We start from the raw sequence: 26,152 nt of genomic DNA on the forward strand, positions 1-26,152 counted from the left end.
GTTGTAGACATTAGTCGCTCACAAAGAAAACGACGAAACATAAATGATGTCTCCACACTTGATACCATCTGAACCAGGTTGGGTTGTGTTGGGGTTCTGGTCTGGCGGGTCATTTTGTGAACACGAAAGCAAGACGTGAGTCTGCCATGAGTGAAGACTAACGATTAAAACTTTCAAGGTGATGGCATTGCCATAGAAGTTAAAGCACAAGGGTGTTAGAAACCTTCACCAGAACTTTGAGTTGTTAGAGGATCAGTCTTGGTGACATCTGTTAATCTCTGGCTCACTGTGTCATTACTCATGCAGTGAAGGAGAACGCGCGGTAGCTCCTCACCTAGAGATACCGAGCAAGAATTACAAGGCTGCGAAGGTCAGCAAATGAGTTTATGTGAGTTTCAGAGGTGGTGGCGTGGGCCCTGCCAGACACTTGTGTTGGAGTGTGATCTGTGTGTGTGTATGTGTGCGTGTGTGTGTGTGTGTGTGTGTGTACCTCTGTGGGGCCCAGAGACTCTCATAAGAACACAAACGTCCCCCGAGGCTTTCCCAGCCAATGAGAGCACCCAGTGTTAATAACATGTCTTATTCCTCCAGGGCACTGCAACATGAGCCCCATCTCACATTCCTGGCCCTTTGTCTGGCTCCGTATCCACAGCACTCTAGGCCTGACTGCCTCACTTGTCCTGTGCCATCCATATGAGACTGTTTAACATCTCAATCTGCTGCTGTCTTTCATCTGGCTCCTGTTAAAGCCTTCACAAAAACAAAAAGACCGTGAATGCTAACTTCTGTCAGCACCTTGGTGTAAGAGTGGAGAGGATGAGAGAGAGAGAGAGAGAGAGAGAGGAGAGAGAGAGAGAGAGAGAGAGAGAGAGAGAGAGCGAGAGAGAGAGAGAGAGAGAGAGAGAGAGAGAGAGAGAGAGAGAGAGAGAGAGAGAGAGAGAGAGAGAGAGAGCGAGAGAGAGAGAGAGAGAGAGAGAGAGAGAGAGAGAACATTCTAGATAGAACTCTTTCTCTCTATTTTTATTTAACTTTCTGAGATGGTGACAGTAAAGCAAACTGTCAAGGGGCTCTTTCAGTTTTGCTGCAGTCTATGTTTACTACAACATAGGGGCAACATAGACCAACACTACATAGACCACTACACCTCAGCACGGCGCTCGGTGAGAAGCTCTGGGTTCTCATGGATTCCTGGGCAGATTTATGTGAGCCAGCCCCTTGCCTGTGGCTGCAGGTACGAGTGGCGGCAGCCTGTCAGAGCTGACGGAGCTGACAATGTTCTTACAGCCATTAACAAGGTCAGGAATCCCCATTAGGAATGAGCCCCCAGCTACCGAAGCTGGGTTCGCTTGGGCTGACGCAGCGACTCTTCTCTTCTCTCCGCTCCGGTCTTTCTCTCGCTCCTCTTCGATGCCAGATAACCTGCTCCTTCGGCTATTTCTCATCATCACCATTACAGTTTAATGGTCAACTGGCACTCAACAAACTGTGTGGAAAACAACAATGCACTTACAGACGGAACGGCTATCCTTTCTTCTGTGGATCAATACCGTCTGTATGCAGCACCACATACTATGAAGCCATGTAATGGCTGTCTGTCTCTCTTTTCTCTTCTTGCCTGTATGAACAACAAGAAGAAAGTATTAATATAAATGCTGTAATAACTGCCCCGAGGGCACTTCCAAATCAAAACAATAGCAGGCGCCTTAGAAGTAAAGAGAGAGAAAGAACATTTTCATTACACTTGCTTCTGCATTCTTACTGAAAGACGGACATGCCTTAGCTTGTCAGTTCTGGCTGATAGGAGTAGAGATTTCCCTGTTTCTGACGCCTGTTCATTCCTTGGCTCCAGATCAAGCTGGAAACTGAAAAGACTTTCGGTTAAGTTTGATTAGCGGAATCTGATCCTGTATGAGCAGTGTATTTGTGAGAGACGGAATTAAAATGAATACTTGGAGAGTCAGGTGGCTGAGCGGTGAGGGAATCGGGCTAGTAATCCGAAGGTTGCCAGTTCGATTCCCGGTCATGCCAACTGACGTTGTGTCCTTGGGCAAGGCACTTCACCCTACTTGCCTCGGGGGAATGTCCCTGTACTTACTGTAAGTCGCTCTAGATAATAGCGTCTGCTAAAATGACTAAATGTAAAATGTACTTGGTACTGAGATTTCTTGGCCCACGTTTCTCTGATGTGAACAAATATTTGGGATTCTGGGAAACAAGTCCAAACATCTCTGACCTTTGACCTTTCTCACCTGTTCTTCCTGTCTGTGTTCACTTGGCTCCGATGTTTAAACTAAGGGCAAAGTAAATTTGGCATGAGATGTTTCTTTTTTGTTGTTGTTTTTGGCACCTGTCAGTTTTTTTTTCTTCATGCCCCACCACAGGTCTGCCAGTATTGCAGGTCTCTGGCAGAGGCTCACACGCTGAGGTTCAATATCAGGGGATTTCTGCCCTCTGGCAGAGTGAGTGGTGTGGAGGCCTGTTCACCGCTGACATCCACAGAGAGACTCTGTCTGTGGATGTGTGTGATCAGTGTTAAAGGGAAACAGAGAATAGACAGTGACCCATTAGGGGAGATGGACTGAAGCAGCTTTGCATCGAGTCAAAGAGCTTTTTTATTTTGTTTTGACTGCACAAATATTTGCAAGTCCATTATGGGGTCACACCTACAGACATGGGCTTGGGAGACAGTAGGAGTTTGTTTTCCTGCATTTCATCTTTCTCTCACTCCCACCCTCTCTCCACCACTGCCCCCCCCCTCCCCCCGAGCAAGTTTTTAATATCAAAGTGTACTGTCTGACAGGGGTAAGTCCCAAACAAGGAGGCTTTTGTTGGATCTCTCTCCATCCAAACAGGAATGACAGGAACTTGTCAACCCTTGTTCAGTGAGAAAAATGCAAGGAAAAAAGTTTTGAATTGAGGTGTCTGGTATTGATTCTGAAATGACACTTTTGAACTTGAGCTCATTAAAATCATCTTCTCACACTTATCACACTTATGGGTGCTATATGTACAGAGACAGGCATGTCTATTCTACTCTTTATTTTGATAAATAAAATGATTTGTTATAATACAGGCATACGTTGTAGGCATACAGGCATACTATGTTTATTGTCTGCACCTTATGTTTATTTTCTGCCCCTTTGCAGACAATGGGGAACATTCTGATTCTGATACATTTATACGTCCATTTCCTCATGTCAAAGTTTTCAATAATAACTTGGTTGGAAATCCAATTTCATCTGTTTTGCTATAATGTTGCACCACTGCTTTAGAAACATTGCAACATTCACATTCAATAGCTCATCATTTAAACAATTTGGGAGATCAAATTGTTTTCGACAGTATCATAATAAATAATGGATGTAAATGCAGCCTCACTGAAATGTGTCCTCGCATTTCTACGAGCCAATGAAATAACATCCACACTTGCAACACTGAAAGCTTGAATGATATGCTTTGATGTTCTGACTAACCAAGAATTCCACGTGGATTTTGGTGCTGAAATGTGATAATTTCCATAGTTCCAAGGAGAATGGCTGTTGAAAGAGTGTGAGAGCTGATCATTTCAACTGTCAGAGCAGAAAATGTCGGTTGTCATCATAATATGTGAACGTACAAACATCTCAACGTTCTTTTGCAATGCTATCCAACCAGAATTCTTGCATTGCTTGTAAGACTTTAATGGGTAGATGTACATGACATGTTTGTGGTTGCGACGTCACATGACAAAATCTATCCATAAAATCTGTGGTCTTCACCAGGTGTAAACACACAGGGTCACAGCTTCAGAGACGTGTTGTTTTGGAAGCAAGATTGTTTCTCACGGCATTTGAACTTTATTTGACCTCTGCCCAACAGTGCCTGCGAGTGGAAACACAGGCCGTCTGAGTGAGAATGTACACTAGCAGGGAACCGTCAGGATACACAGAAGGTGTCTGTCAGTTAGCCAGCTGAGGTTCCAGATGTTCAGCCATGTTTTGGGCCTTGTTGGTGCCCTGGTTGTGTGTGTATGTATGTGTGTGTGTGTGTGTGTGTGTGCGTGTGTGTGTGTGTGTGTGTGTGTGTGTGTGTGTGGGGGGGGGGGGTTGCTACTGGACAAATCCAGCGGAATCTGGGCTACAGATGACTGCTCGCTGCTCCTAGCTTTTCAGACAACAGCTGTCACCGAGTCTGTCATGTCTATTCTCACATCCAGGTGTACACAACATTTTCAGTGGAACACGATAGTCGCCAAGGGAATTCTACCATCTTGTCACATATACTGTATATGTCTACCGGTTTCATTGATTTCCCTGTTATATTATCTAATCCAAATACCTTAAAAGGCTTTGAAGTTAAGAACGTATTAAGTTGAAACCCTGTGTCCTTCTTTTGGTGGATTGTTGTTTGGGGTGAGTTCAGAGTGAAGGTTGCTCTCTGTATTGGTGAAATCAGTTTGTTAAATGTGGGTTTGGCTCAGTGGAGCAGCAGTAAACCAGGAGTTCTCATCACCTCATGTTGCTCAGCTGGAACATCTTAACACGTAAAATATTCCTCCCAAGTTTTCTCCGACGTCCCAGAAACGAACGGTGTCTTCAACTCTCGCCGTTTCTCAACTCTCATTGCTGTGTTGTTCCTCCCCTTTCTCTCGCTCGCTCAGACCCATGCACTTACATGAACACACACACACAACATTGGTATATTCGGTTTGTCTTCACAATGAGCTGGGTTACCGCCGGTACCTGGGGCCCTGTTGTGTTAATCTCCCTCTCCCTTCCACTTTTCCTCTCTCTCTCTCTTCCTCCCACAATTCTTCCTTTTACCTCTCCCTGCTCCTATCCCTCCCTCCTGACTATTCCTCTATCCTTTCCTCCCTCTGCCTTCCCCTTCCTTCATCAATTCCTCTCCCTCCATCCCTTGTTCTCAGCCTCCCTCCCTCCATCCTCCCTCCCTCTCCTTCTATTGGTCCATGCATCAGCGCTGGGAGACTGTGTATCCCCACCTGCTTTGGCTTGGACTTTTCCCTGCAGTCAGACAGGTATGTGTTCCCACAGCTGCCCCCGGACACGGAGCAGGCTGGCCGAGGTAACGTTCATTCATCTTCTCTCTTCTTCTGTACTTTCCTTTCATTTCCACCGCAGTTCATAACAAAACTCCCTTACTCCATGAACACAGAATGAACCTGTACTATTTCACTAAGACACTTTTTTGGGGGGAAGGGAAACTACTCCACCCAACATTACGCAATGCCTAAAGATGACAACATTCCATATATTTTACTTCAGGTTTTCTAGAATGCTCCGGGACAACCATGTGTGGAGTGCATGCGGAGAGAGAAAGGGATGGGGCTTGTAGAGGACAGCGCACACACACACCCTCGCATAAACACACACACATTGCTCTGGAACTGAATGGAAGTCTGTCGTCATGCTTGAACATGGACGTCTGGTGGTGATTAGATTTTAGATTTGTGTCTGTCAGACCACATACCTGTAGCCCCATGAATGACAAATGAATTAGTGGAAGGATTAAAGAGAACATATCAATGAAAGACATAGAAAGCATTGTTTACTGCTGTGGGATGTTAACTAGAAAAAGGAATGAACTGTACAGCTGATGTCTTATTCAGTTGTGTTTACAGTGTACTATTCATGGTCAAATGCTCCCCAGGCTTAGTCTAACACTGCTCCTCTTTCAGTCTTTCTTTCAGTCTTTTCGTCTCCTTCCTTAAACACACGCCGCCACAATCTACACCCAGAACACATATATACAGACACACACACACATAATAAACATGCCGGCTGAGGACCTGGCTAATGCTCGTTCCTTCTGTTGAGAGACAGAGACGAAGACTGAGAGCAGAGGGTCGAGTGGTGTGTCCCCCCCTCCCCCCGCCCCCCCTCTCCCCTCCCCCCTCCCCCCGCCTCCCACCCCCCCTCCTTCCCCAGGCCTCCCCGAGGGGATCGGATGTTCTCAGCAGTTAGAAGCAAGCAGAGACGGCGGCCGGCAGACCGTCTGGCACCAGAGTGGCCCGGGCACACAGACAATGCCAGACCTTCTGTCATGAGGTTCACTTTCACTGAGGTCAGCTAAACAAGCCTGCAGGCCTCAACACTGACGTTCAGCCACACACTCAACCCCCTCCTTGCTCACACAAACACAAATGCACAATTTACCTTTTTACTTTACCTAATTGTTGTTGCTTGCTTTCCTTTGTCAACCTGAGGAAGCCATGGCTGCAGTGTATCTGTCTGTGTTTGCATTGTCGTCCTACATTCTGTCTGTAGGACCTCTACGGCTGCCTTTCTGGGACAGAAGTGGGGAAAACAGCTCTTCCATTAAATACGGAGTTGAAGGATTGTTGGTTCTGGTCCTGGCCGGTTCCGTTTAGCTGGTCAGTTTCATGTAGCTGTGTGTGGACTGCCAGAGACTCAGTCCAAGGCTTTTGTTTCCGTCTGAGCGGCTCCTAAACTCAAACACACACCAGGTCAGGCCTCCACCTGGCAGGCACAGCCCTGACGGTGCCCAGATCCAGGAAGATCTCATCTGCTCAGCTCGGGCCAAAGGCCACAGAGACCCTCCACAGCAAACCAACCAGGAGAGCAGCAGGGGGGATGGGGGGCTTGCCTACAAAATCAACTCTTTTGCTTTTGCCATTTGATTTGTAGTTTATTACATGTTCACAACCGAGAACCGTAACACATAAACTCTGCTGTATCTGGATACCAGCGTAATTTTCCACAGTCAGGTCCACAACATTTCAAAATGTTCCTCTCACATTCTGTGGAATGAGTTGTTCATTCAGGTCTCTGGAGACCTAGACCCTTTCGTAGCACTTCCCAAGTGTACGTGTATGTGCGTCTGTTTGCGTGTGCGCGCAAGCATGCTTGCTTGCACATATGTCCCTGCATGTGTGTGTGTGTGTGTGTGTATGTGCGTGTGTGTGTGCATGGAGAGTATTCCCCTCTCTGCCTGAGGACACTGAAGAGAAGGAGGTGCACGGCGGGATCGGTCGGCCCTCCTCTCCTTCATGGGGAGAAGCGCCTGTCTGCCTGCACTCAGGAGAAGAAGAGTAACTTTTGAGAGTGAGTTATTCCAGCTGAGGCTTCTTTGTGGGACGCTGGAGCTGTTTCTGATTTCACAGTCCAACCTCCTCCTTTCCCATATCCAGCTTCCCACAATGGATTCTCTTACAAATACCTCCCCCCAAGCCCCCCAAATAACACATAGGCACGCACACACACACACACACACACACACAAACACACCATTCACACAGAGGCATGCGCACACACACTCGCAGAATGGAGTCCAGACACGCACCACAACAGGTGTTTACACTTGCCTGTCTATCCGCACAGGTCTAATGGTGATTTATGAAGGATGAGAGGAAATTAAGCGTGAAGGATTACATTGTGTTTCAGACACAGGCGCGGCCGGCCTTGTGTGTGGTGTTAGTTCTCTGAGGAGCTGCTGCTGCTGTTCACTGATTCAGCTCTTTCAGCAGCTAGACCAGGTCCACACACAGCTGCGCCTTGAAGAAATAAGCACCAAAGACATTTACCCTGTTTTGTTTCATTGCCTTGAATATATTTATTATTGATTTTCACATAGACTAGCCCCGGTCTTCAGTTTCTGACAAGGAATTCTATACTTGGGTCATGTTCAAAGGCTGGTGTACAGTCAGGGCTGTTGCAATAGGTATTTGCAATGTAGTACCACTAGTACTAGTAGATAAAACTGATCAACATCAAAGAGGAGCACTGCAGAGTGATCTCGCCTGTCCAAATAGAGTTCAATAAATATCAGCTTGAGTCCAAGGATTTGGAAGGAGAGAACAAACAAATCTTCCACATTAGATTGAACTGTCTGCAGAGAGCTAGGCTGCAGTTCTGGGCTCAAAACATGTTTCTTTTCCCCTCCTCCCTCTGTCACTCCTTTCTCCTCTCTCCCTCTCTTTCAGTTTTTTTTTTCGGTCTCCATCTCACCCGCCCCTCTCTTTTCAATCATGCAAGCCATTTATCTCTCCATCTCTCCGTCCCTCCATCTTTTCCTACTCACCCCCTCTCTCTCTCTCTCTCTCTCTCTCTCTCTCTCTCTCTCTCTCTCTCTCTCTCTCTCTCTCTCTCTCTCTCTCTCTCTCTCTCTCCCTTCCTCCTTCTTCCCTCTCTCCCTCTCTCTCTCTCACTCTCTCTCTCCCCTCTTCCTGTCTTTCTTCGCTCTCTCTCTCTTTCTCAATGAGTCGGCCTAGATTATTAGGGCTTGTGGAGGTCTATCAGAAACATGTGTGGAGGTTTGGAGGCAGTTGCTGGGAAGTCCTGCGTCAAATGGCTAACGCTCAATTCTCCCCCTTCCAAAAACCCCACTTGCCAGTGGAACTGAAAACTTTCATCAAGTTCAAAGACAGTAATATATTGGCTTTTATAGGATATTATTTTCTGTTACGTAAATGAGGACAAAACAGGAAAAAACATTTCACCCCCAAAGCGCTCAAAATGAATTACAGGAGCTTGTTGTATGAGTCCAGCTCTTTCCTTCCTTACACCATTTTTTCTCTTCATTCGACTTCTCCTTTCTTTGGTCCTCTATCTGTAACTCTCTGTCTCTTTCTTTGTTGTTGTCTGCATAATCATTCAAAGCTGTTTCTTTATGTTTCACTTCCTCAAGGTGAAACATTGAAACCATCATTAGTTTCTTAATAAAGAATCATTTCAATCAGACCACACACTCATGCCAAGATATAAACAGTGTTATTTTACTCACTTAAAAATGTTAGCCACTATACCCAAGAATCTAAGGGGTTGCATAATACGACACAGCAGGCAAGTATACCAAATTATCAAACCCATTCATAGTGCCAGTACTGATTGTTTTTCTCTGGGTAATTTTGATTCATAACACCCTCAGAGACAGATGGGGAGGTGGCACCGTGAAAAGTTTCACAACTGCTCCAGGATATTCCAGTAAAGAACATAGACCCGCTTCATGAGCATGACATCACCATGACATCACATCGAAGGCTTTGCTGGCACTCCTGTGGATGTACTCCTTGAAGGGGTTATTTACCCATTTTACATACGTACTCAAGCCTATATATCCATAAACAAGCATATCACCGACCTGGAAACACGTTTATAACATAAACTGTGTATTCTGGTTTTTAAAATAATGTTTTAGGATTGTGTATCTCCTACTGCCATCTTGTGGTGCACATCTAAAACTGCTCATTTTCAAGAGGAGGGAAAGTTTTACACATTATTTGCTTAGTGTGTGTGTGTGTGGGTGTGTGTGTGCAAGCTTTGAGGCCTGCTGCAGCCTGAGGTGTGGGTGATGGAAGCGTCTAGCCTGGGTGGGAGGGCTGTCCTCAGTCGCTGGCACTTTGAGCCCTGGCTTTGTCTCTGGTCCCAGGAAGTCTCTCGTTATGGCCTCTCTACCCACCCTCCCCACCACCCTACCCACCCTCCCCACCACCCTACCCACCCTCCCCACCTCTCTACCCGCCCTCTTCACCTCTCTACCCACCCTCCCCACCTCCCTACCCACCCTCCCCACCTCTCTACCCGCCCTCTTCACCTCTCTACCCACCCTCCCCACCTCTCTACCCACCCTCCCCACCTCCCTACCCACCCTCCCCACCACCCTCCCCACCCTCCCCGCCTCTCTACCCACCCTCCCTACCTCTCTACCCACCCTCCCCACCTCTCTACCCACCCTCCCCACCTCCCTACCCACCCTCCCCACCACCCTCCCCACCCTCCCCGCCTCTCTACCCACCCTCCCTACCTCTCTACCCGCCCTCCCCACCTCTCTACCCACCCTCCCCACCTCTCTACCCACCCTCCCCACCTCCCTACCCACCCTCCCCGCCCCTCTACCCACCCTCCCCGCCCCTCTACCCGCCCTCCCCACCCCTCTACCCGCCCTATCCACCTCTCTACCCTGTTCAATCTCTGTCTGAGATTGAACAGTCAGGCATTACTGAACTTGTGTGTAAACAGGACATTCAATGAGAGTTAGAGTGTCGCATTCTGATACAACTGACGCACGTTTATCAAGCTAAGCAATTGTGGGTAAAACACAGACTGCTACATAAGTATCCACAGCAAAAAGCCTATCCGAACCTTCCCAACCCCCTTGTTGGAAAATATGTCCTTATGGACATTCTTTTAGCTGCTGGTTGCAAGACTGAGAGCGGGCCAGGAAAGGGGTGGAAAAATCCATGGCATTTAGGTAGAGCCATGTTGTAAAGGATGCAGTAATGAGCCTGTGGTTTTAAGAGGGGATGAGGAGGAGGAGGAGAAGAACGGGAAATGGTTTACATATGGATTTGAAAGAGCACAGCTATCAGAGGTATGTTGTGTATGTGATGAAACGTAGTCGTCCCAGTCTAAATGCTTCTGCCTCTGAGTGGGTTGATCCCCACAGATTCGGGTCTCTGGTATAGAGACAAACACTACAGCCCATGAACATGTTTCTCTCTCTCCCTCTCTCTGTGTTCCATGCTAACGTTATCTTGGCCTTTCCTTCTGGCTGGGGGAACGTGTCCTCCAAACACACAGTTCAACGTCATAGTCAGAGTGTGTTCTTTTAAAGTAGAAATGAATCAGTTGTTGGTGATCGTGGTGTTGTGTTTCCCCCGAGCGCTACTCTCCGTGACTGTGAGATAACCATCAGCAACACTGCAACACTTACATGGTGTCTTCATCCACAGCATGCACAAGTGCATCAGACACCAGCGTTTCATTCATTCACACCATTTCATCCCCCAGCCTATGTACATATTTCTCCTTGTTCTCCCAAAAAGGTTAAGTCCCGCAGTGTTGCCAGATGATAACGGTATCATCTCTCATGCTTTACACCACACATTAACCCCTTGCCTGCAAGCACTGTACACCACTTCTTCATTCACTGTGCACACTTACAGACAAGTGTAATAATGTGTGACGGGCTCAGTGGCCGTACACCTTGTGCTTAGATCAGATCATTGGCCCCACTCTGCAGGTTTGATGTGCCATTAACCCCATGTGGGATACAGTATGTGGTGGATATAAAAAGGCGTGGTGCTAGTTGAGGTTGGGCTAGGGCTAGGGCTGGGGCTGGGGCTGGGGTCGGGGCTGGGGCTGGGGCTGGGGCTGGGGCTGGGGCTGGGACTGTGGCTGGGGCAGGGGCTGAGGCTGGGGCTGGGGCTGGGGTAGGGGCTGGGGACGGGGCTGGGTCTGTGGCTGGGGTCGGGGCTGGGTCTGTGGCTGGGGCAGGGGCTGGGTCTGTGGCTGGGGCAGGGGCTGAGGCTGGGGCTGGGGTAGGGGCTGGGGACGGGGCTGGGTCTGTGGCTGGGGTCGGGGCTGGGTCTGTGGCTGGGGCAGGGGCTGAGGCTGGGGCTGGGGTAGGGGCTGGGGACGGGGCTGGGTCTGTGGCTGGGGTCGGGGCTGGGTCTGTGGCTGGGGCAGGGGCTGAGGCTGGGGCTGGGGCTGGGGCTGGGGTAGGGGCTGGGGACGGGGCTGGGTCTGTGGCTGGGGTCGGGGCTGGGTCTGTGGCTGGGGCAGGGGCTGAGGCTGGGGCTGGGGTAGGGGCTGGGGACGGGGCTGGGTCTGGGGCTGGGGTCGGGGTCGGGGCCCTCCTGTCTGGACTCCATGGAACGATTCAAGACAAGACACAGACCAGATTTAGACCTCAAACTGTAAATTCTGCAATTGTTCCATTTTACACAGTCGCTTTCCTAATCTGCATAGACCACTGAATGTATTCTCATCACATTGGCTTGAAACTTGATATTTAAAATGTCAGCAACATTGACGACACAAAAACAGTTTATAATACTTTGGCTCTTATCACCAGTCTCGTCTCATTACAATAAATGTCAAGATGATACAAGCGTTCATTGTCTAATAAAATTTAAAATTATCATATCACACAGCCAAACTGAAATTCACATCAGTTATGGTTATGGATAAGTACTTATCTCACACCCTGTGGAAAGGGTTTTAGAAGCATTAGAGTTTTATTGTATTGCTTGGAGCATCAGAATCAAAGGTGCGTAAACTTAATGGCACAATGTATGAGGTAAATGTCTTTTTCTACAGTGAACTAATTAAACAGTGTAGCATTTTGTTCTTTTAGATTAGTAGCTTAATGTCTAAAGATCTTTTCCATACACCATTAGAAAAAATAACTATAGCAGGGAAGTCTTTCCCCTGTCGACCAATGAAATACAAGGATGGATGGGCCTACCCCATCCTCTGTCCTGACAGGAGAGGGGCCTTGCCAAGCCTCTGGCCCTTCAAAATAGGCAAGTTTTCATGTTCGTGAGTATTGCTTAATTATCCATACATAGCCATTTACAAGCATAGCCAAAGGGTTCTGACTCCACAATAGTCCCCTGTTTAATGGGAAATAACATTACGACGTGCAGCTAAAATTATTCACTGCATTACCCACGTTTCATAACACGTATTAACTCCAGCAATTTCATGCATATGGATAGTGACAGGGATTCTTAGCAGGGGAGCTCCTGATTTTACAAAAACTAATTTCACAATGATTAGTTTGGGTGGTGATGTGAACCATTGTGTGTGTGTTTAGGTGTGTGTGTGTGTGTGGGGGGGGGGGGGGGGTAGGGGAGGGGAGGGGAGGGGGGGGGGTCGAGACATAGGTTGTCATGATGGTGTTGTTTTGATTCTGCATTAAAGCAAGAGAACACATATCACAACCATTGTGTGTCCATCATTTACAGCAGCTTTGCCAGCTCTTCAAAGAGCTCATCCAAGGTAGAGATACTAGTCATAAATAAAGGGCTGAGCACAATGCAAACCATTTAGCCTCAGGAAGAAGTTAATGAGTCATGGCCAAGTGCGGGATTCCATACATATGTAAGTTTAGGAGATATTCAGCAAAGCTTTAAAATCACGAAAACATTACCAGGGACCATTGCTCACAATAAATATTTTAATTGTGTTTATGAAATGGGATGTACTGGGATGTACTGGGATGTACTGATACTAACAATTCTCAATAGTTCATACTTAATAGTTTGTTTCTTAAAGCTGCAATAGGTGAAATAATATAATTAGTTCTAATATAAAATATTTTCATATTTCACATACTTTCCTCTTGCTCGAGTTTGATTGACAATGGTTTCACAAATTAAGCCAAGGCAGAAGACAAGCTTATATATTCTTATATAACATCATATTTACATTTAGCAGACGCTCTTATCCAGAGCGACTTACAGAAAGTACAGGGACATTCCCCCGAGGCAAGTAGGGTGAAGTGCCTTGCCCAAGGACACAACATCATTTTACACGGCCGGGAATTGAACCAGCGACCTTCTGATTACAAGCACGACTCAAGCCCGACTCCCTCACCGCTCAACCACCGCTCAACCACCTGACTACCTATCATATGTATATATAAAGGCATTAGTGTAAAAGTAACAAATGATATCCCTTGAAACATAACTCAACTGGTTCGAGCCATGAAATTGACTTGACTCCCCCTTTATTTTGTCAGAATTTGTGTTGCAAGGCAGTAATGATTGCACAACACCACTAGGTGGCAACACACTATCTTTAACTCATTGCTTCAAGTTCTGAACATGACTTTGAACACCAAGTATATTCGTTAAGAATGTTACAAATCTGTACAAGATTATATATCTAAAATACATTGTTATATCAATATATATATGTATATACGAGACATTGTGTATAGCGAGACATTGTTATTGTTATTTTAATGTTCGTTCCTTGCTTTCGGAATATTAACGCCAAACACGGCACTGTGGGTTTGCAGATTAGGGACAGAGTGCGCGCTTTGTGTTTGTGAGGTCCTCCATGCAACGCTGCCTTACTGGGGGAAAAATCAGAGAATGGATTGTTTTCACCGCTTTTCAAAAAGTAGTTCCCTGACCGGGAATCGAACCCGGGCCGCGGCGGTGAGAGCGCCGAATCCTAACCACTAGACCACCAGGGATACTATAGCGAAGTAAAATGTCATGAGCACCCTCTGGCTAAGGTCTGCTCTTGCAGAGTTTAGGATGAGTTCAGACGATTGTGTTGCGGCGCGTGTGGACGACAGAAGGGCTCGATAGGAAGCAGAGAGGGAAGGAGGGGTATAGATGACGACGAGGAGGATATTAGGAGGTTTGGTTCAAGGCAGGGAGAGCGAGGGGGTACATGGTCACTGCTGTCCCAGATTTGGAGGTGTCACCGTCTGGGGAGAGATTGATGACTGCGAGCAGTAGATAACAGCTTGCAGTATGAGGGCAGATTAAAGCAAGTAGAGATTTTGCGGGGGAACCTCACCCCACCCTGACTGGGCTGTGCAGTAATAACAACGGTGATGGTCTCACATCCTCAGAGACTGCAATTACTTCCAAAGTTAATTGCAGGGTATTACAAGGAAAATGTATGCTGCTTTTTTTAATGACATAAGGAGCACAGTGTGAAAATAAAATGGTATGACATATACTCAGACACACAAGTTTGGGCATAGTCTGATATGTGAAAAAACGTTCTTAACAAGCATCTCACTTCCCTCCCCCTTCAGCTGCCAGACCCCACTATATTGCAGAGTTTAAGTGCAGACATACAAGCCCCTGTTTACTCTCTAATCCATTACCCCTCTCTGTCTGAACATTGTAAGGACAGTCCAGCTGATAACGTCTCTCCCCCTACCCTGCCAAGCTTGCTTCCCATGAACACTGTGAGAGGTCCACCACAATGCCATTGTTGTCCATAGGATTGTCTGCAGTCATTACCTATTCAGCCAGCCGTCATGCCTTTTGTCCGAAATCATTCTTTACTCCGGCCTTAAGACCTCTCCCTGTCTGCCTCAGCCCATCTGCCCCCTTCTGCAGCACGTTCCGCTGATCCCCCACTCCCAGCCCCCCGTGCTTCTCAACCTCACGCACACTCACACACACTCACACACACTCACGCACACTCACACACACTCACACACACTCACACACACTCACACACACTCCACACCAGCTGTCCTGCCCCTGTCCCTTGGGTGTAAACAGGTGCTGGGCTTGTGCAGGCCTCTGTAGAGTGCACATGGTAGAAACACTCGCACAGTCTCCATCCGGCAACTAAAGCTCTGTGAAACACATCTTGATGTTACTTCCTTTTTGACAGCCCTCTTGTTATGTCCTGTTGTGCTCTGTTCATTTCCTTTTACCGCTAGTGCTTAGATTGTGTTGGTAAAGAGAAATCAGAAAGGAGGTGACAAAAGTTGAGTAACTTTTCATTCAACTGGAAATCTATAATATAATGTGTCATCATTATTTTGAAACAGGAAACATTGAAGTTAGACAAAAAAAAGTAGAAACTAGGGTGAACACAAACAAATGCTATTAGTATTGATATGCACTCTATACATAATATAACTTAGGCCTAATAGTCCACATGCGTATCAGCTGATATTTCCACTGAGAAGTGCTATCAGTATCAATTTGCTTTGGATTAAGGATGAAACCTTATATTCCAGCTCCTGTCCATGCATGCGGACAGGATGTAAGGTGCTGGCCAAGTGGTTATGTAAAAATAGCTCCCAGTAGTCATTGATGGGAGTTAAAAATAGAGAGAAGGAGAGGGGGCTATCATGAGGAGCCTCTGGTTAAGGATAATTATAGCACAGGCACAGTGTTGTTTACCAGGAGGCCGCCAGCTAGGGGTGTACTTATCAATAACACCATACAAACAGACCAAAATAGACCTGCAAGCCCGGTCACCTCCGTCATTTGTGGACTGATGCAGCCAAGGTGAAATTAAATCACTTTTATGAGGGGCATCAAAGGATTACTCAGAGAGGGTCATCTATTTAAGGATGCCATGGTTGTAAATTAGGAATTGGTCTCTTCTCCACAAAATACGGCCATCATATGTAACATTTCTGTATTTAATAACCTTTGTAATTGTTGATGGCAATACAAAATAATTAATTGTAGTAGATTAAATTTCGAGACCATCAATGACACTTGCATATATTTGTGCTCTAGAGTTTTTATTCAACATATTGATAGGGTTTAACTGTGTATCGAGATTATGACAGTTTAACTTGTCAAAACCGAAGGTTTTACACAATTAATATATAAAATGAAGCATGTAGGCCTACTAATCTCACATAACAAAGTACACAAAAAACATGCAAAGTATAACGGAAAAAGTACATTAACTGAACAAGGTTGTATTCTCTTGTGTGTAGGGGGAGGGGCAGACGGGCGCCCGGAGAGAAGTCCACAGAAAAGAGAGCCAGTCAACTTGAACTGAGTACCGCGAGCGGCCGTCGAGCGCACACAGCATTCCCGTTGCCAGCCAGCTTTAACATTTCTGACAAGAAGAAGACCGCGACGTTTTTGTGAATTGTGTGTCTAGATTTTTAGGAGGGCCATAATACGGTCTTGAAACGTAACTTACTTCTCACTGACAATCTCAAGATGTCGATATTGCCCTTCACTCCTCCGATTGTAAAGAGGCTTCTGGGCTGGAAGAAGGGGGAGCAGAATGGACAAGAGGAGAAATGGTGTGAAAAGGCTGTCAAAAGTCTGGTGAAAAAGTTGAAAAAGACGGGACAACTGGACGAGTTGGAAAAAGCCATTACAACGCAGAATATAAACACGAAATGCATAACTATTCCGAGGTAAAAGTAACTAGCTAACCTTCTATTTGGGTGGCTCTAACGAACGTCACAAGCTAGACAGCTAGACTAGTAGCTTGCTAGTACTGACTAAAGTAGCAAGTAGTAACCGCTAGCTACTGTACTGATAGCGAGCTGCGTTGTTATGGTTTAATACTTGTTAGCTTGTATTAGACTGCATGATGAACAGTTCACCGCTTGTTTATCACTCAACATTGCTATTCAACACTTGATTTTTTTTTCGAATGTTAATGGAACGACATATTTAGTACCCATTGATTAGTTATAAGTACTGTAGCATATCTACGCTAGTTATCAATCTAGTACTAGCTAGCGAGGTTTTGGCAAATGCAGCTATACGCAGTATTTCGATTTTGCTAGCTACCAGCCCCTTTATATTTGAAATGTGCATGTTTGCACTTAATTCTAGTTACAGCATAAATTACTGTTACAAGGTACTGCACAATTCTACTTTTAATTGATTGTGTATATGCTAAACGAACGTTAGCACTAGGTAGCTCATATCTGGTAAATACATCTGTGTCGTGGCCTCACGACTAGTATTTGCCCAAGCTAGTAGCAGTTAGCTAGCGTAGCTAAGCCTGTTACAGTATGTCCTAATGCAACTTGCTGGCTAGGCCGGTTTGATGGCAGCTACCCTTATTAACCGTTATATCAGGGCAGATGTCAGTAGCCTAGCCAAAATATGACATGCCAGACTAGTTATCTGAAATTATCAATATACTTATATATAAATATGGAGAGAGAGAGAGAGATGTCTTCATTAGTATGAAGCCTGTTGCCTTGGTTAGTTCTTGCGCTTGAGCGAGGTGACAAGCCATAACGATGAGTCTTTTTCCCTGAGGGTTTGAAATGCTTCTACAAGTCCTTACAGGACAGATGGGTGGCTGTTACTGGTGAGTCAGTGGGCAGGGTCAGTGTTTTGACTATAGAGTGAGAGTTGGAGTGAAGCTGGATGTGGGAACTCTCTAGTTATTTATGTAATACAGTTTAAGAATTATGTGGAAAAAAATGGCACTGTGAAGTAATAATTATTCAGAAGAAGAGTTATTCTTTATTTTATTTCAAGCCTTCGCCTCAACACACATGCACACATAGGAGGTGGAACAGGAGACCTGCAGACATCCTGCTTCTCTGCGACAGCACTGTGAAAGCCAAGCCAGTCCAGCAGATGCATGGATTCCGCTACCAGTAAAGACGCATGTGTATCAGTGCAGGATAAGCTCTGGCGTAGTGTAGCTTGACGCAGGCCTCTATGCTCATATCCGGCGTCTGCGCTGCACGGGTTGTGGGAGGGTGTGGACTGCTGGTTGGTTTGTGGTGTAGCCTCAGGCCTCAGTAGCAGGGACTGCTTCATTATCTCCTGGGGCCGTTCTGCGCACAGACAACAAGCCCGCTTTGTGCTGCACTGTCATCACCTTGTGTGATGTGGCCATGGGAGAGGCTGCTTTTCCAGCGTTTGGGGGGGGGGGGGGGGGTCAAGGTGGGGCGCCAATCCAGTTTTCACCCATCACTAGGCTGTCCAGCCAATATGAGACAGTGTATTATCACCCTCTTATCCTTATCCATAACCTTATACCCAGAAGGCTTGGTGTCGGTGGGTAACTGGTGATCATAATGAACCAACCTCTTCCTTCAGGCTATGGTGACCTACACCCCTGTCCCTAGAGTGTAGTGTGACTGTAGGTTTGCCATGAACCTCAAAATACCAGTGTCTCCATGATGGAGTGCAGTCAAGCAGGCTACATGTCAAAAGGGCCGATAAATGGATCAGTTTACTCTGTGGGCCTCTTGGTTTTGGGTTGCTAAACTCACACATGCACACACTCTCTCAGGAAGTAGCTGTCTATGCGGGGGTGGTGGTGGTGGGGGGGGGGGCGGCAGAGCAGAGCAGGCTTATCGTCTTGGCTGTGACAGGAGGCTGTGGGGGGTTCAGGGTGTCTGTGTTTTTCCTTCAGTCTCCCCCCTGGTGCCTGGTCAGAGGAGGCAGAGCCACCGTGAGGAATGAGAACCACACGTATCCCGTCTGTGAGCCCTTCAGAGGAGGCTGGGACTGGGGGAGAGAGGGCCACCACACTGGGGTCTGTGTAGGGAGCGGACCTGACAGTAGGCAGCAGAACGACCTGTTCTGCTCGCAGACAAGCCTTTACCAGACAGGGCCGCTTGTAGCTCTCAGTCAATGTATCTTTCTTCCACTGCCTGAGGGGTTTTCTGTGAGCTTGAATTGGAACGTTTACACCTGAACGTTTACAGCGTCTCGTTGGATTCATATTTGTATTACTAGTCTGGCATGTGAGTGTTTGTATACTGAGACGGCTCATAGCTCATGTTGAGTTGTGTACCTTGTTTGGAGAGGGCTGTAGGGAAGTCTGGTGTAGAATACCTTCTTTCATGCCCATGCTAATACACTGAATTCATAAGCAAACAGTACATTGAAGGCTTTTGAAAAAGCGCAAAACTTAGGGCCTGCCTACTCTGAAGGTATGTCCTACAGTGTTTCCCCTAGGTTTACAGCTTTGGGGGGGGGACCGACCATGTAGAGACAGAAATGAAATGCCGTCGTGTAAATAAGATAAATAACATAAGGCCATTTAGTTTGTTTAATAAAACAGCAAGCTATAGACCTGTTTTATAGGAAAGATAACCTTAAATGACTTATTTTGTGATCTGGCACTATAGAATGTTTTTTTTTTTTTTTTTCACAAAATGAACTTGACCTTCCAGGGGGGGCGGGGGGGGGCCCTAATATAATGGTAGGGGAAACACTGTCCTATAAGTGGTGGTTGGGCTGCCTGTCCATGACAGTAAAATACTGTAGCTGGAGGCTAATGTCCTGTGTGGTGCGTGTCCTCAGGTCTCTGGACGGGCGCCTGCAGGTGTCCCACAGGAAAGGCCTTCCTCACGTCATCTACTGTCGCCTGTGGCGCTGGCCGGACCTGCAGTCCCACCACGAGCTGAGGGCCATCGACCTCTGTGAGTTTGCATTCCACACCAAGAAGGATGAGGTGTGTGTCAACCCATACCACTACCAGCGCGTGGAGACACCAAGTGAGTACAACAGCCTCGTCCATGGACCAGGCCTGAAGTGTGTGTGTGTGTGTGTCCAGGTCTTCTGCTGCTGCTGTGTGAGAGACTGAGTACCCGTGTGTGTGTGTGTTGCAGTCCTGCCTCCTGTCCTGGTACCGCGCTACTCTGACGTCCCCACAGAGTTCCCTCCTCTGGACGACTACAGCCACTCCATCCCTGAGAACACCAACTTCCCTGCTGGGATCGAGCCCCAGAGCCACTACATACCGGGTGAGAGCCTCTTCATTCTGCATGAAACTGTTCATTTAGCACACACACACACACACCAAATTGGGCATACTGTAGAAAAGTTAAGTCTTTAAGGTTGTTATTTAAATTGAACTAAGGTGCTAGTCTAACAAGCTTACAGTAAACTAGAAAGGAAAGACCTATGACATACGTCTTAAAGAAAGCACATGGCTGACCTGTGCTCTGTGGTGAAGGAACATGTTGTTTGTGAATGTGTGTTTCAGAAACCCCTCCTCCAGGGTATCTGAGTGAGGATGGAGAGACCAGTGACCACCTGCTCAACCACAGCATGGACACAGGTAACACACACACACACACACACACACACACACACACACACACACACACACACGCATGTACACACACGTTAACTTCTACACTCACAACCTCCTCACTCTCTTCTTGCAGGTTCACCCAGTCTGTCGCCCAATCCTGTTTCGCCAACTCACAACAGTCTCGGTAAGGACTTTCAACTTGCTTGCAGCTAAACCTGGACAATTTGTGATACCGTGAAAAGTAAACGTACATCTGTGTCTTCAAGGTCCATCCTTCTGAGGTTCTAGTGAGTTTGGAGCCCATGTCGATCCAGATCTGGTCACAATCACACGGCTTCCTTCAGAAGGTGGAACTCTGGATGTTGTCCAGCTGACTTTATCCCAGCCACAGCAGGGACCTGCTTGCCTGACCGTCGAGCCCGTACCCCTCAGTCTGCTACCATACAGAGCTGGATGTGTCCCCTCCTCAGGGAACTGTCTTATCTCTAGAAATACCGCCCTCCCCCAACCAGGAAAGATATTAATCTGCAGGATTATATCTGACATGTCCTGGGCATAACTGGAGTTCACTGGGCCTCTGTGCAATTAGGAGCCCAGTGTGATCGTGCTACTTCCCTGGTGCTGGTCAATCGAAGAGATTAGCAGGCCCAAAAGCAAACAGCTGACTGCCAGCAGCATTCTTATCAGGGCTGTGTTTATAAATGGTTGGAACCACCTGCCAACAGTCTTGCCCAGATTGGAATGTGTATCTAGGTGTGTGTGTGCGTGTGTGGGTGGGTTGAAGGGAGAGAGCGAGGCAGCTGAAGGCCCGTGCTGGTATACTGCAGGTCTGGGAAGCTTAGCCTGGGGGTGGGGGGTGGGGGGGGGTGGCAGAGGAAATACACTATGAAAGAAGCCTTTGTCTCTAACCCTTTGAGGTCCTCTGGTAGAGTTGACACAGACAGCACAGGGTAATGTAATGTAATAATGATCATATCCTGTTGCCTGGTTATTCTATCTGGATGGAGGGCCACTAGGGGGGTCACCAGCAGAGAAATGAGAAATGGTTATTTCACGTGGCTGGCTGGTCTGACCAGGCTAGGCCTGACCCGACTCCTGGGAAAGAGGCAGCGTTGTGTTCACAGAGCTCTAATGACCTCAGAGCATCTCCTCCATCGATTACCGGTCTGTCTGTGGACTGCTTTACCTTGCCCCCCCCCCACATCGAACGCCACTTTAACCTAACTTGTTTATCACAGAGCTCATTCCTTGTCCTCCCTCCCTCACGTCTCCTATTTGCTTTCGTCTCTTCTCCCCCCCCCCCCCCCCCTTCTCCTCCCAGACCTTCAGCCGGTGACGTACTGCGAGTCGGCCTTCTGGTGCTCCATCTCCTACTACGAGCTGAACCAGCGCGTGGGCGAGACCTTCCACGCCTCGCAGCCCTCGCTGACCGTGGACGGCTTCACCGACCCGTCCAACTCGGAGCGCTTCTGCCTGGGCCTGCTGTCCAACGTCAACCGTAACGCGGCTGTGGAGCTCACGCGCAGACACATCGGTACAGCGCCTCCACCCCTCCCACCCTCCCACTCCCTCTGCCGTGTTTGTTGGGCCCGACCCCACAGGGAGGGTAGAGCTGCTCTGACTGCCTCTTCCCTCTCTCCCCTTCCAGGTCGGGGGGTGAGGTTGTACTACATCGGCGGGGAGGTGTTTGCCGAGTGTCTCAGCGACAATGCCATCTTTGTCCAGAGTCCCAACTGCAACCAGCGCTACGGCTGGCATCCTGCCACCGTCTGCAAGATCCCCCCTGGTACACACAGACACAGACAGACGCTCGCACCACCGACTCAGCACGCACACGCACACAGAGAGTCAGGATGTGGTTGTGTGTTTGTATTTCCTAGGTTGTAATCTGAAGATCTTCAACAACCAGGAGTTTGCTGCCCTGCTGGCCCAGTCAGTGAACCAGGGCTTTGAAGCCGTCTACCAGCTGACCCGCATGTGCACCATCCGCATGAGCTTCGTCAAGGGCTGGGGAGCCGAGTACAGGTACACACACACACACACACAGCTCCTTAGACTTTTCATGAACTCAATTTGAACAACTCGATCCCTATGCCATGAATGTGAAAACGTTGCATGCTCTCTCACACACAGAGAGTCATCGTTGTTTTGAGAATACTGTCAAAATGTCAACTTGTTAATGCAAGCTGTCTGTCGAGGTTGAGTCATATCTAGGGGTTTAAAATCCTCCCTGTCCCTGGCTCAGTCCAGACGACAGACTGCAGCAAGAGAATGACTCACCTCCCCTCAGCAGCTCCACCACAACCTCTTAGATAAACACATAAGTGAATGTGGGAGCTTGCAGGCTCTCTGTCCCCCCCTCTGTGGTCTGTGGTCAGGGCTGTCCACTGGGCCGGGGGCCGGCCGGCCGACAGGGGGCCTGCCCTGGTCCTCAGGAGAAAAGCTGTCTGCAGACACCACAGCATGTGGAGCCACTTACAACCTGGCTCTGATTACACCCGACACCCACTCTACTTTTCTCACGCCTACTCCATCTCCTCGCTCGCTCACTCTCACTTTTTCTCTCTCCTTCCCCAGTTCTCTCTCTTTCTCTCCCACTTTTACTCCCCCCCCCCAGAATTGTAACACATACTTACTGAACTAATACTTCAGGTTTTCCTGTGTTCAGTGTGTCAAAGCCTACCCTGTGTATGTATGAGGTTGCCATAATTGTTCCAAGTAGAGGGCCCACCCTTTTTCTTTATCTCATCTGATAAGACATTTAAAAAGGCTCTGAGCCCTGCTGTTCTGAGACTACTTTTGTTTCAATAAAAGCCTGAGGTGTAGCCTTGTGGACGTTGTGGTTGAACGTGGCTGACTGCCTGAGAGCCATGGCTGTGTGGCTGATGAGGTGCCTCCAGGGAGGCAGAGGAGAGCTGGGTTGCCGCTGGTGTGTTTGGCCTGGCAGAGCCTCCTGTGTTTGGGGGAGTCTGAGTTCCACAGCATTAGAACGTCACATCCTGGCCCAGACGTGGAGCTGCCCAGGCCAGGAAGGGCCACAGTCGACCGGTGGTCAGGATAGGGGACTCAGGAGCCGGGCAAGAGCAGGGCAGAGCAGGGCAGGGCAGAGCAGAGCAGGGCAGAGCAGGGCAGGGCAGGGCAGGGCAGGACAGAGCAGGGCAGAGCAGAGCAGAGCAGGGCAGAGCAGGACAGAGCAGAGCAGGGCAGAGCAGGGCAGAGCAGAGCAGGGCAAGAGCAGGGCAAGAGCAGGGCAGAGCAGGGCAGGGCAGAGCAGGGCAGAGCAGGGCAGAGCAGGGCAGAGCAGGGCAGGGCAGAGCAGGGCAGGACAAAGAGCGAGAGGCCTTTGTGCTCCGGCAGGCCTACTTGGAGAGGCCCTGGTGCGAGAGGTAGAGGGCGGGGCGAGACGGCTGGAGAGAGTTGAGTAACTGGGGAGGAATGTTGGAGGCATGCAGGGGTGTGGGGGAGGAGCGGAGGGAGGTGAACGATGCACAGAGCACTAGGGGGATTCCCACCGGAGTCCTAGTGGCGTGTGTCACGTTTCAGTCTCAAAACACCCTGGAAGTAAAACAGACCTGCTAGAACCATGGTTGGCTCTGAGAGTGTCTCTGAGTGTCTCTGACTGGTCATGTTGATGCGCACGTCCAAATATATATATATATATTTTTTCATTTCTCAAATGAGTCATCTTATGAAGAATCATTTCTCATTAGTCTCAGAGTTTATTTGGATTGCCCCATGGTGCCGTATATTAACTTTGTCCTCCCACCAGGCGTCAGACGGTGACCAGCACCCCCTGCTGGATAGAGCTGCATCTCAACGGGCCCCTGCAGTGGCTGGACAAGGTGCTCACTCAGATGGGCTCCCCCAGCATCCGCTGTTCCAGCGTGTCTTAGGACCAGCTCACCCTAGCGCCTCACACTCAACCTCACCCTCGCGCCTCACACTCACCCTCACCCTAGCGCCTCACACTCAACCTCACCCTCGCGCCTCACGCTCACCCTCACCCTAGCGCCTCACACTCAACCTCACCCTCGCGCCCCACACTCACCCTCGCGCCTCACACACCCTCACCCTAGCGCCTCACACTCAACCTCACCCTCGCGCCCCACACTCACCCTCGCGCCTCACACTCAACCTCACCCTCGCGCCCCACACTCAACCTCACCCTCGCGCCCCACACTCACCCTCACCCTAGCGCCTCACACTCACCCTCGCGCCCCACACTCACCCTCGCGCCCCACACTCACCCTCGCGCCCCACACTCACCCTCGCGCCCCACACTCACCCTCGCGCCCCACACTCACCCTCACCCTAGCGCCTCACCCTAGCGCCCCACACTCACAGCAGACAAGAGTCAGGATAGGTGTAGATTAACAAGTCAGTATTCAGATGCAGAAGACTGCATTCAGGTGCATTATTTCCTATTAGTACCATCAATCCTACTATCTGTTAACAGACTCCTACCATTACACCACACACTCACTGTCAAAAGCACTTTCTTCACAAGAGTAGCATTTAGCGTGTCCATTTGATGGTTGTCTAGATTTGTACGTTGTGTAATTTTGTTCTGAACAGTCAGACATAGCATGTTAGCCATAGTTCTAAGAGAAGTAACAGACACATGTCTTGTTTTTCAATGCATGATTTTATAATCATGTCTTTCAATTGTGGTTCTTTTTTATCATATCTGATAAAGGAAAATATTACAACTTTTTTTTGTTACGTAAAGAAAAGTAATTGTATGATTTTTGTAACTATTCTTTCATGTTGGGTTCAGAGACAACAGCCGAAAGGGTTATGAGCAGATGGTTTCATGCGTATTTGGAATGTCTAAAGTTAATGTGTTCTCAAGATTAGTAGATGGATATAGAATATCTTTGTATAAGGACAAATTTAAAAACTTGTGGGCTATACATTTAGTGTTAATAGTTTTCTAAGTACTGAGTACTTTCCCCTCATATCTCAATAACGATATAAACAAACTGCCCGGTCAGTCACTGAATTTGTATTTAAACTATATTGTTGATAGAGAGAATCCTAATGTGAAGTGTAATTTGCTCAGTGAAAAGAGACATTTTGTCAATTATTTTGCAAACAAAATATATTTTTACTGTTTCCCCATTGAGGTTGAACAAACCTATTTATAGGGTAATGAAAGATGGCTTGTATTAGAAACACTTGAGCCAAGGAGTCGGATCCGCTGCCACAGGGATTTATCTCACAACAGTATACCTGCCAGACAGACGCATGACTTTTTAAAATTGAGATTTTAACACATTTGCCACAAAGAACAGACTATTTTCAATAAATTGCGCCAAAGTTGGCAGCTGTAGATATATTTTTGAACTAAGAGGAATTTGGCTACATTAATCTGAGTCAAGCTCTGTTTTATTTTTACTAGAATTTAGGATCTATTTGAGAGTATTTTTTATTAGTCATGCAAAACCCCAATGTGTCTGAAAAAAAATCTATAAATCCTGTATGTAAAAAAAAAAAAAGAAGAAAATTGGTATAGTATAAACCAGCGCTTGATTGGTTATGTTTTGTCTGCCAAATCACCACATTACTGTACTCATTGATTAAAAGGAGACTGGTGAGTTATGTAATATATTTTAGTAGTTATGGTGCTTAACTGAAATACTGCATAAAAGTAGTTTGTCTCTCCAAAAGGAGATGTTTTGTAAAGAATATGTATGAAATAATGTGTTGTCAAGTATCAGTACTTATTTTCCTTTGTACTCTTAAATTGCTTCGTTTTATTATAAATGTTACTTTCCTTGTTATTTACTTAATGTTTAGTTGAATCTGTTTTGTTATCCATGACCATTTCATTAAATGTTCTTTAATAAAGTAAATAATGTAATGTTCTGTCACTTTCCAACTGATGTATCAAGTTCAAGATATTTATTTAAAGAAGAGTTAAG

At 47.5% G+C, this 26,152-nt stretch overlaps 1 protein-coding gene and 1 non-coding gene across 2 annotated transcripts; one reads left to right on the forward strand and one right to left on the reverse strand.

The window, feature by feature from the left end:
* Window positions 1-13,875: 13,875 nt before the first annotated feature.
* On the reverse strand, window positions 13,876-13,947 carry trnae-cuc (transfer RNA glutamic acid (anticodon CUC)). Its single transcript has one exon. It is a non-coding gene; the product is annotated as a tRNA-Glu (tRNA).
* A 2,274-nt stretch (window positions 13,948-16,221) lies between these two features.
* On the forward strand, window positions 16,222-26,096 carry smad3b (SMAD family member 3b). Its single transcript, XM_062462409.1, has 9 exons — window positions 16,222-16,620; window positions 19,493-19,686; window positions 19,801-19,935; window positions 20,178-20,252; window positions 20,362-20,412; window positions 21,550-21,762; window positions 21,877-22,014; window positions 22,109-22,253; window positions 23,998-26,096. The coding sequence occupies exons 1-9, from the start codon at window positions 16,418-16,420 to the stop codon at window positions 24,119-24,121; spliced, it is 1,278 nt and encodes a 425-aa protein (XP_062318393.1). The 5' UTR covers window positions 16,222-16,417; the 3' UTR covers window positions 24,122-26,096.
* The last annotated feature ends 56 nt before the right edge of the window (window positions 26,097-26,152 follow it).

Source organism: Osmerus eperlanus, chromosome 5, assembly GCF_963692335.1.
Source record: "Osmerus eperlanus chromosome 5, fOsmEpe2.1, whole genome shotgun sequence".
NCBI classification, from domain to species: Eukaryota; Metazoa; Chordata; class Actinopteri; order Osmeriformes; family Osmeridae; genus Osmerus; species Osmerus eperlanus.

Bases quoted from the DNA above. Each gene is read 5' to 3' on its own strand.
- smad3b (XM_062462409.1), top strand. From the start codon at position 16,418: ATGTCGATATTGCCCTTCACTCCTCCGATTGTAAAGAGGCTTCTGGGC. The intron at 19,936-20,177 runs GTGAGAGCCTCT...TGTGTGTTTCAG, and splicing joins CCAGAGCCACTACATACCGG to AAACCCCTCCTCCAGGGTAT. The intron at 20,413-21,549 runs GTAAGGACTTTC...TTCTCCTCCCAG, and splicing joins GCCAACTCACAACAGTCTCG to ACCTTCAGCCGGTGACGTAC.